Below are 13318 nucleotides of genomic sequence, written 5' to 3'. Positions count from 1 at the left end.
GCCGAGGCGGAGCAGTGGTTAGGGTGCAGTACTGCAGGCCACTTCAGCTGACTGTTATCTGCAGTTCAGCGGTTCTAATCTCACCGGCTCAAGGTTGACTCAGCCTTCCATCCTTCCGAGGTGGGTGAAATGAGGACCCGGATTGTTGTTGGGGGCAATATGCTGACTCTGTAAACCGCTTAGAGAGGGCTGAAAGCCCTATGAAGCGGTATATAACTGCTATTGCTATCTATCTATCTATCATCTATCTATCTAATCTATCCTATCTATCTCTATCTATCTCTATCTATCTCTATCTATCTATCTATCTATCTATCTATCTATCTATCTATCTATCTATCTATCTATCTATCTATCTATCTATCTATCTATCTATCTATCTATCTATCTCCTGCAAGAAGAGCCGAGGCGGAGCAGTGGTTAGGGTGCAGTACTGCAGGCCACTTCAGCTGACTGTTATCTGCAGTTCAGCGGTTCAAATTTCACCGGCTCAAGGTTGACTCAGCCTTCCATCCTTCCGAGGTGGGTGAAATGAGGACCCGGATTGTTGTTGGGGGCAATATGCTGACTCTGTAAACCGCTTAGAGAGGGCTGAAAGCCCAATGAAGCGGTATATATGTCTAACTGCTATTGCTATCTATCTATCTAATCTATCTATCTATCTATCTATCTATCTATCTATCATCCATCTATCTATCTATCTATCTATCTATCTATCTATCTATCTATCTATCTATCTATCTATCTAGAGGAGCCGAGGTGGCGCAGTGGTTAGGGTGCAGTACTGCAGGCCACTTCAGCTGACTGTTATCTGCAGTTCAGCGGTTCTAATCTCACCGGCTCAAGGTTGACTCAGCCTTTCATCCTTCCGAGGTGGGTAAAATGAGGACCCGGATTATTGTTGGGGGCGATATGCTGACTCTGTAAACCGCTTAGAGAGGGCTGAAAGCCCTATGAAGCGGTATATAAGTCTAACTGCTATGGCTATTGCTATTGCTAAAAGGATGCAAATGACCAGCTGTCTGCAAGGAATATAACTCCTCCCGTTCAAAAGCACCTTTGGGATAAGCATGGCCTGGATGACGGACTATCTCCATAGACAGCACCGTTGTAAGATTGAACAGTCACTAAATGAACTGTAAATTGAGGGCCATCTTTTTCCCCCCCAAAAAACGTATCTTTGTTTTTATTTCATTTATTTTTGTCCCTTTTTTAAGAAGTAATTATGACAGTGAACACGTGCAATAGTTATACAATACAATACAATAGGAGAGTTGGACGGGACCTTGGAGGTCTTCTAGTCCAACCCCCTGCCTAGGCAGGAAACCCTATACCGTTCCGGATAAATGGCTATCCAACATCTTCTTAAAGACTTCCAGTGTTGTGGCATTCACAACTTCTGGAGGCAACTTCTGTTCCACTGATTAATTTTCTGACTGTCAGGGAATTTCTCCTCAGTTCTAAGTTGCTTCTCTCCTTGATTAGTTTCCACCCATTGTTTCTTGTTCTACCCTCAGGTGCCTTGGAGAATAGCTTGACTCCCTCTTCTTTGTGGCAACCCCTGAGATATTGGAAGACTCCCATCATGTCTCCCCTGGTCCTTCTTTCTATTAAACTAGACATATCCAGTTCCTGCAACCGTTCTTCATATGTTTTAGTCTCCAGTCCCCTCATCCTCTTTCTTGCTCTTCTCTGCACTCTTTCTAGAGTCTCCGCATCTTTTCTACATCGTGGCGACCAAAACTGGATGCTGTATTCCAAGTGTGTCCTCACCAAGGCCTTGTAAAGTGGTATTAACCCTTCACGTGATCTTGATTCTCTCCCCTGTTGATGCAGCCTTGAACTGTGTTGGCTTTTTTGGCAGCTGCTGCACACAGCTGGCTCCTATTTAAATGCTTGTCCACTAGGACTCCCAAATCCCTTTCACAGTTACTACTGTTGAGCAAGGTACCACCTATACTGTACCTGTACATTTCGTTTTTCTTGCCTAAATGTAGAACCTGACTCTTTTCACCGTTGAATTTCATTTTATTAGATAGTGCCCAATGTTCAAGTTTGTCCAGATCCTTCTGTATCTTAAGTGTGTCTTCTGGAGTGTTGGCTATTCCTGCCAGCTTCCTACTTCCTCCTCCGATTTTCACCACAACAATCCTTTAACATGGATCAGGCCTAAGGCAGGACTAGAACTCGGCCAGCTGGTCTTCCAGTTTTCAGTGCTCCTGGTTTGGGCACTCGGTGCCAAAAATGCTGGCCATGACTCCACTAGACCCAACTGGCTCTCCAAGCATAGCTCTGATGCCCCTTGGCAAGCTTCTTTATTATTACAATGCCCATCCACGCCACACGCCCACATCCAGAGAGCTGGCTCACGAAAAGCAGCCCCAGGTGCAGATAAGAGCCAGGAGGTGAGGCCAGGTGTCAACAAAGGCCGAAAACCAGCCCTGCCACCTCCTCAACCTTTGCCCGGAAAACACAAGTTGAACATTAACCCCCAGTGGCTGCGGCTCTCCAACTGGACCCGAGGTCGCCCAGCAAATATTAAGCCGTGTTGGGACAGCCTCCTCCCATCCAGAGTCTCCCAAATTCCCAAATTCTCAGTTAAGGGGGGGTCTGGGCTGGGTAATTCTGGGAGTTTAAGTCAGAATAGACTTGGAAGGGACCTTGGAGGTCATCTAGTCCAACCGCTTCCTCAAGCAGGAGACCCTACACCCATGATGGCAAACCTTTTTGGTGCCGAATGCACGTGGGTGTGAACCCCCAAAATGCAATGCGCCCCCCACGCATACGCCCCATCCCATGCATGCACCCCACACCCACAAATGTGCCCCGCCCCCACATGCATGCGCCCACCCCCCACGTGCATGCACCCTGACCCATGTACACGCGCCCCGCCCCACATGCATGTGCCCTGCACCCATGCACATGTGCCCCGCCTTCATGCACATGCACCCCGCCCCATGCGCATGTACCTTGTCCCCACACTTGCGCCCCACTCCACACATGTGCCCCGCTTCACACATGTGCCCCACCCCCACACATGCATCCCACCCCCATATGCATGCACCCCACCTCCACACGCATGCACCCACCCCCACACGCATGCACCCACCCCCACATGCATGCTCCCCCCCTACACACATGTACCCCGTCTCCACATGCATGCGTCCCCCCAATTTTGGCTTCCAGGTAGGTGCAGGCGGCCTTCAGGCCCAAAATGGGGTGTGGAGGGGGCGCACGCAGGTGTGCGAACCCCAAAATGCAATGCGATCACCTTTGTCACAAGCCCCATGCGCTTGCGCATCCCCACATGCGTCCCACCCCCGTGCATGCATGCACAGCAGAGACCCAAAGACCAGCTGGTGGCCAGGAGGCACCTGCGCACACAGGGTGGAGGTGGACTGGGGTGAAGGCTGGCATGCCTGTAGGGAGGGCTCTGTGTGCTACCTGTGGCCCATGTACCCTAAGTTCATCATCACAGGCCTATACCATTCTTTTTTTTTAATAAAATTTTTATTTTCAAAGAAACATAAACACGCAAAACCTATTAACGTAAAAAACCTCTTCAATTACATACAGTGTGTCGATTGGTTATAAAATCTTTCTCCGTCCTTTCCATAGTCATCCCTTGAGCTTTATCAAAAATCACTTATTGTCAATCAAGTACATTATTATTGTACTTCATTTGTTTAATTATCACTATTGTTTCACCATTTTAAACAAGGTATTCTAAATATGTATCTATTTATATTATGATGATTCATTATATCATCTTCAATATATCCAATAATAGATTTTTTTGTATCCTATTCTAAATCATGCTATTATTTTAGCATTGATAACATTCTCTAATAATTTTGAATTCCATATTTTTTCCATTATTAGTATCAATCTAATATACATTTATACAAATTATTATAACTGTTAAACATCCATTAAGCATAGCTATTATTACATCCTTTTTATATGAGACATATTAAATTTGAAGTAAATTTATATTATGGCATGAAATCATCCAATGATATTACATCTTTATATTCTCTTCTATATAGAATTATTTATCTTTTATAAAAAGGCTTTTCAACATCTCCATCATCCTCACTTACAGTTTATATAAAATTTCATCTTATCAATCTAGTATATATTATTGATCATTTATTTGACTATAGCTATTATTAATTTAGCTTATACTTAATACTCAAAGTTTAACTACATTTAACTAAATGTTATTGTGACATTTCATTTCATCATCCTGTATCCTTCCAGAAATAGCGCAGTCCAATATCTCTTGCCATTTGTAGAATCTGTATTCTAAGTGTTTTCTTGATAAGTCTTATATGGACTTCTCTTGAAAACTTGTTGTTCATTGGATATCTTAAAAGAATTCAAAACCCTCCATCTGTTCCTTTCATCTGCTTGACTTTTGTTATCACTGGTGCTTCTGCCAAAATTACTATCATTGTCTCTTCCAAATTTTCTCCCCTTTCTTCATCTATGTTTTGACATCTGAGATAAAGTTCCAGTTCATCGATCTCGCCTTTCCGTATTCCGCATTTATCATTTCCCTCCACACTCGATTTGCTGAAAAAATGACTGTCCTGAAAGCCTCCAATGATGGAGCAGCCACAACTTCTGATTAATTGGGAACACAGGTGTCAAACCCGTTGTCAGGCGTGCAGCCATGTTGCTTTGGGATCTTTGGTCTGCCACACTTTCTATTCTTCTACTATGCTTTTTCTATTGTGGGAAAATGGGAAGGGGGATTGTACGGAGTTAGATGATAGGTAGTCATAACAAAATTCTTTCTAGAAAGTCAAGGTCATCCTTTGTCTTTGCACCTCTGCACCTGACCAGAACTGGATGAGTGGAAGTTGCCAGCATGGCAGTGGGAGATTGGACCATGGGATGGACTTGTGGGTGTGGGGGAAAGATCTTGAACTTTCAACTGGGTGGGGAAAACCCAGGAAGTTTTCAGATTCGGGTTTCCCCAGATGTGCCAACATGGCTCTCTTCATAAATTGGAACTTTCGGGAATCCTTTGCCTCGGACTCTGATTTAATTTTGGATGCTATCTGGAATGCTGACACTCATAGCATCACGTCGCCTTCAGAGAATGTATTGTGACGTTTTTCCCCTCCGTGGAGCTGGGGTGGGGTTGCCCTGTGCATGACGCATCCGGCCCGCAGGCCACCAGTTTGACATCCCTGGTTAGGAAGTTTCTCCCGAATTCCAGATTGCTTCTCTCCTGGATTAGTTTCCATCTGTTGTTTCTTGTCCTGACTTTGACTTCCAGGATTCTCCAACCAGGAGATCCTATACCAGGGATGGTGAACTTTTTCGGCACCAAGTGTTCCAAACCAGAGTGCATGGTGTGCATGCACGTGCACTGGAGGACCAGAAACCCGAAGACTAGTTGGGCAGCATGTGCATACCTGGTTTTGGGCCATTATCAGGCCATTTGGGGGCTGTTTTCCGGTGCTCCGGCACCCGCGAAGAACAGCATGCACGATGGAAACCAGAAGAGCAGTTGGCGATGACGCATGTGCCCATAGAGAGGGTCTGTGTGCCACCTCTGGCATGCGAGGCACAGGGTCACCATCACGGCCCTATACCTTTTCACACAAGTGACTGTCCAGTCTCGTCTTGAAAACCTCCAGTGATGGAGCGCCCCCAACATCTGGTGGCCAGCTGTTCCACTGGCTAATTATCCTCACTGTTAGGAAGATTCTCCTCAATTCCAGATTGCTTCTCTCCTTGATTACTTTCTATTCATTGCCCGTGCTTCCTTCCCTTCTTCCTTCCTTCTCTTCATTTCTCTTCTTCCCTTGTCTTCCTTGTCTTCCTTCTTTCCCTTCTTCCTTCCTTCTCTTCATTTCCCTTCCTCCCTTCTTGTCCCTTCCTTCTTGTCTTCCTTCCCTTCTCTTTATTTCCCTTCCTTTCTTCTTGTCTTCCTTCTTTCTTGTCTTCCTTCTTTCCTTTCCTTCTTCCTTCCTTCTCTTAATCTCGCTTCCTCCCTTGTCTTCCTTCCTTCCCTTCTTCCTTCTTTCCTTTCTTCCTCCCTCTCTCCCATCCATCCATCCATGGCATAATAGAATAACAGACTTGGAAGGAAGCTTGGAGGTCTCCTTGTCTGAAACGGTATAGGGTTTCCTGTCTAGGCAGGGGGTTGGACTAGAAGATCTCCAAGGTCCCTTCCAACTCTGCTATTCTATTCTATTCTAGTCCAACCGTTTGCACAAGCAGGAGACCTTATACCCATTCAGACAAGTGGCTGTCCAATCTCTTCTTGAAAATCTCCAGTGATGGGGCGCCCACAACTTCTGGTGGCAAGCTGTTCCACTGGCTAATTAACCTCACTGTTAAGAAGTTTCTCCTTAGTTCCAGGTTGGATCTCTCCTTGATTAGTTTCTACCCGTTGCTTCTTGTCCTGCCCTCAGGTGCTTTGGAGAAAACTTGACCCCCAACTCTTCTTTGGGGCATGTAATGTTCCCAAAGAACTATGTTACAACAGGGGCAGCCCCTCAGATATTGGAAGACTCCTATCATGTCACCCCTAGTCCTTCTGTTCTATAGACGAGCCACAGGTGCATATGAAAAAAACAGGCACGGCTTAGTTCACACTACCGGGGGGGGGGGATGTTTCTGATATTTTAATCACACCCAGTGGAGGCGCGTGAAAAACTGCACTTAAAAAACTTTTACGACCCTCTGACAAGCAAAGTCAACGGGGAAGCCGGATTCGCTTAACAACCGTGTGACTCATTTAACAACCGCAGGCATTCGCTTAACAGCCGCGGCGAGGAAGGTTGTCAAAGGGGGACAAAACCCACTTTAACAACTAACTCGTTTTGCAATAGAACTTCCGGGCCCAATACCCGTCGTAAGTCGAGGACTCGCTGTATTATCCATGGATCGGCTGCCCGAAAAGCCAAACCCTCCCCTTTTCCCCAGGGTCTACTTTACCTTCTTCAGGTCCGATGAGCGCAGCCCTTCCTGGAGCTGATGGGCCAAGGGCAGGACCGCAGTGGCGTTGACCCGCTGGTAATGGGAATCGGACAGCTGGTCCAGGCGCGGCCGCTTGGAGTCCAGCGTGTCATGATCGGCTTGGGAAGGGCCAGCGTGGAACTGGGACTCGTACCCCGATCTCCTCTCCTGAGGCCTGGAGGAAGAAGAGGAAGGCGAAGATGGGAGGGTGAGGAAGAAGAGAAGCGGGGAGCTGTGGAAAAAAATCAGCCAGAGCTCCGAGGTCTCCCTCAACCAGCCCAAGAAAAGTTAGGCAAAAAATATATGGAACAGGTAGAAGAGAATCTTTGTAGCTCAGGGCCAACCCTGGGATCTTGGGGGCTCTCTGAGCTTGGTCATTGCACCGATACGGTGCAACGGGCGTACCCACTGCCCACGACACTCCAGCTGCTCGGCGGAGCGTCGCGCAGGCGCCATATGCTCTGTGCACATGCACAAATGGCTCGTTCGGCTCAAATAGTAAGGAACAGTAAGGAGAGAGGGCGGGTGGGTGGGCCCTCCGGAGCACCGTACCGGAATGGTACCTGGTGCTCCCCAGCAGGCAACGGTACGACCGTACCGGAGCGTATCGGTCGTATCCCACCACTGGAGATCAGGCTCGGAGCTCTTCTAAAAGTCTTCCCAGGTTACAAAAGGGAAAAAAAAAAAAAACCACCAATACTCGCAGAGAAAACCGCCAACGCTTACCGGTCCGAGCCAGGATGAAATTCGGAGAGCAAAGAGGGGCGACGGCGGAGCTGTTGCTGCAGAAGTTGGCTACCCTGGCTGACTTCCAAGTGGGAGGTACGGAAATCCGGGACCGCAAATTCCTACGAAGGAAAGGAAAGAAAGGAGTTGCTGTGGGGCAGTGGTGATATTCAAAAATTATCCCTGCCGGTTCTGTGGGTGGGGACTTGGTGGGCGTGATGTGGAGGGGGGTGTCATGTGACTGGGTGGGCGTGGCCAACTGGTGTTTTTTTTTAACTTTCTTTAGCATTTTTTAACTACCAATACTCCCGGGTAGTTAACAAATGCTAAAAAAAAAGTTCCGGCAATCGCGCGGCACAGCTGATTGTCAAACAGCTGGCCATCGGAACTTTTAAAAAACTTTTTAGCATTTTTTAACTACCGGATTTCCCGATAGTTAAAAAATGCTTTTAAAAAAGCTTTTTTAAAAGTTCCGTTGATCGCACGGCACAGCTGATTGTCAAACAGCTGATCATCTGAACTTTTTTTTCACCTTTTTTAGCATTTCTTAACTACCGGATTTCCCGGTAGTTAAAAAATGCTTTTTAAAAGTTTTTTAAAAGTTCCAGTGATCACACAGCACAGCTGATTGTCAAACAGCTGATAAAACTTTTCTTTTACTTTTCTAGCATTTTTTAAGTTCCGGAACTCCCGGTAGTTAAAAAATGCTAAAAAAAAAGTTTTAAAAAAGTTCCAGCAATTGCGCAGCACAGCTGATTGTCAAACTTTCTTTTAGCATTTTTTAAAAAATAGTTTTCATTGAACATTTTCAAGTTTAAAAACCACAAACACAAAGGAAAATACAAAAACAAATACAAAACAGGTAAAAACACAAAGAACATAACAACATATAATTTTTACAGCTTCCTATATCAGCATGTAAATTCTGCTTTTGTGGTTTACAATTCAATTATTGCCTTCTTGAAGTTCTTAACAATTCTAATAATAGTGTAATAATTATATTACAATATAATAGTATAGTGCATATACTATATGCACTATAGAGAGCCGAGGTGGCGCAGTGGTTAGAGTGCAGTACTGCAGGCCACTTCAGCTGATTGCTATCTGCAGTTCAGAGGTTCAAATCTCACCGGCTCAAGGTTGACTCAGCCTTCCATCTTTCCGAGGTGGGTGAAATGAGGACCCAGACTGTGGGGGCGATATGCTGACTCTGTAAACCGCTTAGAGAGGGCTGAAAGCCCTATGAAGCGGTATATAAGTTCTAACTGCTATTGCTACTATATCAGCACATTTTTCATATATACCATTTTTCTCCATAGTATAATCCATAGTTTTTAAAACTTTCATTTCTTGTTTTGGCTTCTATTCTCTAGCCACTTGTACAATTTACTCCATGTGTTTATAATAGCCCGACTCTTCTCTTTCTTTTAATTCTATGGTCATCCTGTTCATTTCAGCATTTTTTTAGCATTTTTAAACTACTGGTTTGGGTGAACCAGTAGCATTTTTACTACCTCTTCGGGCGAATCAGCCCGAACCAGTAGCATTTCACCCGTATTGTGGGGGCAGAGAGAGGCGTATTCTTCAGGACCGAAAGGATGAGAAAGAACATGACAGCCTGGGTCCACCTTCTCCAGGAACATCTGGCCTGCCTCTGGTCATTAAATGAACAGTTGTAAATTGAAGACTATCCATAAATGGACGCATTTTCTAAAGCAGTGTTTCCCAACCTGGATCACTTTAAAATATGTTGACTTCAACTCCCAGAATTCCCCAGTCAGCTGTGCTGGGAAACACTGTTCTAAATCCTGGGAGTTCTATGTCATTTTTTTCAGCAACGTTGTAACTTTGAACGGTCGCTAAACGAACTGTTGTAAGTCGAGGGCTACTGTTCTGACTGAGGCTTTCCAAGAGCCTGAAGCAAACTCCTTGTTCCGACAAAAAAAACCCTTTTATTAATTTGCTGTGGATTCTGCTCATTCATCTCCAGCAAAGTCTTTCAAGGGAGGATTTCCGGTCACAGACCTTATCTGGCTTGGAGAGCTGCCAGGCCGATCTCTGCAAAACTGGGCAAGGAGTCTCAGAGAGTCACGATCCAATTAAGTGAACTAATGGTCTCCTGCAAACTCGACTCCCCTTTCGCTCCTCTTTTGTTCCCTCTGGGAGGGGCCATTCACCGTCCACCTGTGGCCTTAATCCCAAGTCGACCCCTGTTCTTTAGCTGTTCCCTTCGTCTGGCGACTCTGGGTATGCACACACTGGGAACAGGCTCCAGATGTTCTTCTGCCTCACTGATCTCCGACTCTGAAGGCAGCTCGGATGGCCCCGGCCCCCTCTCTGCCTCATCAGAGCCTTCCCCAGACTCCAGGACTGGAAAATGTTCCTCCCCAACCTCCTCACTATCCGAATCTGCTGGCTACTGGTGAGCCACAACAGACTACCTGTGTTAAAGTTACAGGCCACCCATCTCACAGTCTGGGCAGCTTACAATCCTAACCCTCTAAACTGCTTGGTTATTATTTAACTTAACTGGCACTTAAAAGATTTTTTTTTTTAATTGGTCATGCGTGGCCCATGTTGGAAGGAGGCGGGTTTAATGGGTTTTATTATATTACAGATATTTTAAATACTTCTAAGCTACCTGGAGTAACCTGTGTGTAACCGTGTACCGGGAGCCAAACAAATTTGTTGCAGAAAAAGAAAATTTCTGATGATGCCCCCCGCCAAGGGGGAGGAAAAACAAGCTTGTGTACAAGTAATCCTCGGCTTACAACTTCATTTAATGACCGTTCAAAGTTACGACGACACTGAAAAAAGTGGTTTATGACCGATCTTCGTGCTTATGACCACTGCGAGATTCTCCTAGTAACCTGAGCCTAATTCAGAAACTTGGCAATTGACTCGTATTTATTTATTTGTATTATTTTTTTATTATACATTTTCTTTCATTATAACATCACGTTTCCATTTCTGCAACAACAGCATACTGTCTGTATCAAATTTCTTTTGAATACCCATCATATTATACACCTTAATTACAGCCATTGTTCTCATCATATACACCAGTGTTTCTCAACCTTGGCAACTTGAAGACGTCTGGACTTCAACTTCCAGAATCCCCCAGCCAGCGAATGCTGGCTGGGGAATTCTGGGAGTTGCAGTCCAAACGTCTTCAAGTTGCCAAGGTTGAGAAACACTGATATACACAATAGAAACTTCACTTCTGGCCCTTCTATACTAGTTAATCTGTAATCAAATGTAATCCAATAATCATATTGCATTCGTGGCTCGTATTTATGACGGTCGCGGCGTTCCGGGGTCACGTGATCCTCTTTTGCGACCTTCTGCCCAGCCAAGTCAAGGGAGGAAGCCGAATTCACTCAACAACCGTGTGACTGACTTAGCAACCGCCATCGAATCATTTAACCACCATGGCAAGAAAGGCTGTTAAAACGGGGCATAATTCACTTACCAACTGTCTCACTTAGCAACATAAATTTGGGGCTCAATTGTGGCCGTATAGCACTATAGCACTTAGACTTATATACCGCTTCATAGTGCTTTATAGCCCTCCCTAAGTGGTTTACAGAGTCAGCCTCTTGCCCCCAACAATCAGGGTCTTCATTTTCCCCACCTTGGAAGGATGGGAGGCTGAGTCAGACTTGAGCCAGTCAGGATTGAACTTCCTGGCTGTGGGCAGAGTTTAGCCTGCAATTCTGCCTTCTAACCCCTGCACCACCATAGGAAGGAAGGAAGGAAGGAAGGAGAAAACACAGGGAAAAGAAGGAGGGAAGGAAGGAAGAAGAAAAGAGAAGACAGAAGGAAGGAGGGAGGGAAAGATGGAAAGGAAGGAAGGAGAAAAGGGAGGGAGGGAGGGAGAAATAGCAATAGCACAAACATATACTGCTTTCCAGCCCTCTCTAAGTGGTTTATAGAGTCAGCCTCTTGCCCCCAACAATCCGTTCCCCCACCTCGGAAGGATGGAAGGCTGAGTCAACCTTGAGCAGGTCAGGATCGAACTACCAGGCTGTAAGCAGAGTTTAGCCTGCAATGCTGCCTTCTAACCCATGCGCCACCATGGGAAGGAAGGAAGGAGGGAGGGTGGGAGGGAGGGAGGGAAGGAAGGAAGGAAGGAAGAAGAAAACACAGGGAAAGGAAGGAGGGAGGGAAGGAAGGAGAAAAGAGAGAAAAAGTCAGAAGGAAGGAGGGAGGGAAAGATGGAAAGGAAGGGAGGAGAAAAGGAAGAGAGAGAAGGAGGGAGAAATAGCAATAGAACAGACTTAGATACTGCTTCACAGTGCTTTTACAGCCTTCTCTAAGCGGTTTACAGAGAGACCCTCTTGCCCCCAATGATCTGGGTCCTCATTTGACCCACCTCGGAAGGACGGAAAGCTGAGTCAATCTTGAGCCTGCTGAGAATCAAACTGCCCAATTGCAGGCAGCCAGCAGAAGTAACCTGCCATACTGCACTCTAACCACTGCGCCACTGAGGCTCTTATGTTGAGGACTTCCTGTATGTAGAAGCCAGAAATCCGGGAGGGGCCCCTGCAGGATTACCCAGAATCCCTCCTTCCCTTCCCCTCCCCCCCGGGGCCCACTGCTACTTGCCTGCTGGTGCCGGCCGCTGGAAAAGGTATACTGGACCGAATGCGTCGGATAACGGCTCTGCTCCGCGCTGAACGCTCCTTGGTTGGGAGGGTAGCTTGAGCTGGACATTGTGGTAGGCGTTTTTGCAAAGTTGTGGGAATCAAGAGTGATGGGCGACCAGGTCTCCAGGAAACAGCCTAGGAAGAAGCAATAGCAATAGCAGTTAGACTTATCTACCGCTTCACAGGGCTTTCAGCCCTCTCTAAGCGGTTTACAGAGTCAGCATATTGCCCCCAACAACAATCCGGGTCCTCATTTCACCCACCTCGGAAGGATGGAAGGCTGAGTCAACCCTGAGCCGGTGAGATTTGAACAGCCGAACTGCAGAACTGCAGTCAGCTGAAGTAGCCTGCAGTGCTGCATTTAACCACTGCGCCACCTCAGCTCTAACCAGGGGAATGTTAAGAAGCCCCCCAAAACTCAGGGGGGGTAGCAACGATCTCTTGTTTAAAAAAAACAAACCATTGGGAACACCCAGATTCCAGGATTAATTGATGGTTCCGTTTTAAGAAAATATTGAAAATGGATATGGATAGATCAAAAGACAGATACGGATAGACAGAAAAATAAACAGGCAGTTAAGATTTACAATACAATAGCAGAGTTGGAAGGGACCTTGGAGGTCTTCTAGTCCAACCCCCTGCCTAGGCGGTTCCACCACAAATCCGCGAAGCCCTTATCCGCGGAGACATAAGCGCGAAGACTAATTCGTGCCGTTCGAAGCGCTAAGGAAAAACGCGACCCTACAGCGATGACATAATCGTGGAGGGCAAATCCGCGCATTCCCAAGCACTCAGTACCCTAAACCTAACCCTAAACCTAACCCTAACCCTTAACCTAACCCTAACCCTAACCCTTAACCTAACCCTAACCCTAACCCTAAACCTAACCCTTAACCTAACGCTAAACCTAACGCTAACCCTTAACCTAACCCTAAACCTAACCCTAACGCTTAACGTAACCC

General features: G+C 46.2%; 1 protein-coding gene across 1 annotated transcript in view; it reads right to left on the bottom strand.

Annotated features, from left to right (window-relative positions):
- Positions 1 to 13318, bottom strand: part of NCOR1 (nuclear receptor corepressor 1) — a 156216-nt gene that overhangs the window by 126513 nt on the left and 16385 nt on the right. Inside the window, exons 2-4 of the mRNA XM_032216146.1 lie at positions 12316 to 12491; positions 7708 to 7829; positions 6961 to 7156 (exon numbers count right to left, since the gene is read on the bottom strand). Of these exons, the coding sequence (XP_032072037.1) occupies positions 6961 to 7156; positions 7708 to 7829; positions 12316 to 12423 (426 nt within the window). The 5' untranslated portion in view covers positions 12424 to 12491. The remainder of the gene's footprint in view (positions 1 to 6960; positions 7157 to 7707; positions 7830 to 12315; positions 12492 to 13318) is intronic.

This window comes from Thamnophis elegans, chromosome 4 (genome assembly GCF_009769535.1).
Source record: "Thamnophis elegans isolate rThaEle1 chromosome 4, rThaEle1.pri, whole genome shotgun sequence".
Classification (NCBI taxonomy): domain Eukaryota; kingdom Metazoa; phylum Chordata; class Lepidosauria; order Squamata; family Colubridae; genus Thamnophis; species Thamnophis elegans.
Note: the sequence above shows the minus strand (reverse complement) of the source record. Positions and strands in the feature narration are given on the sequence as shown.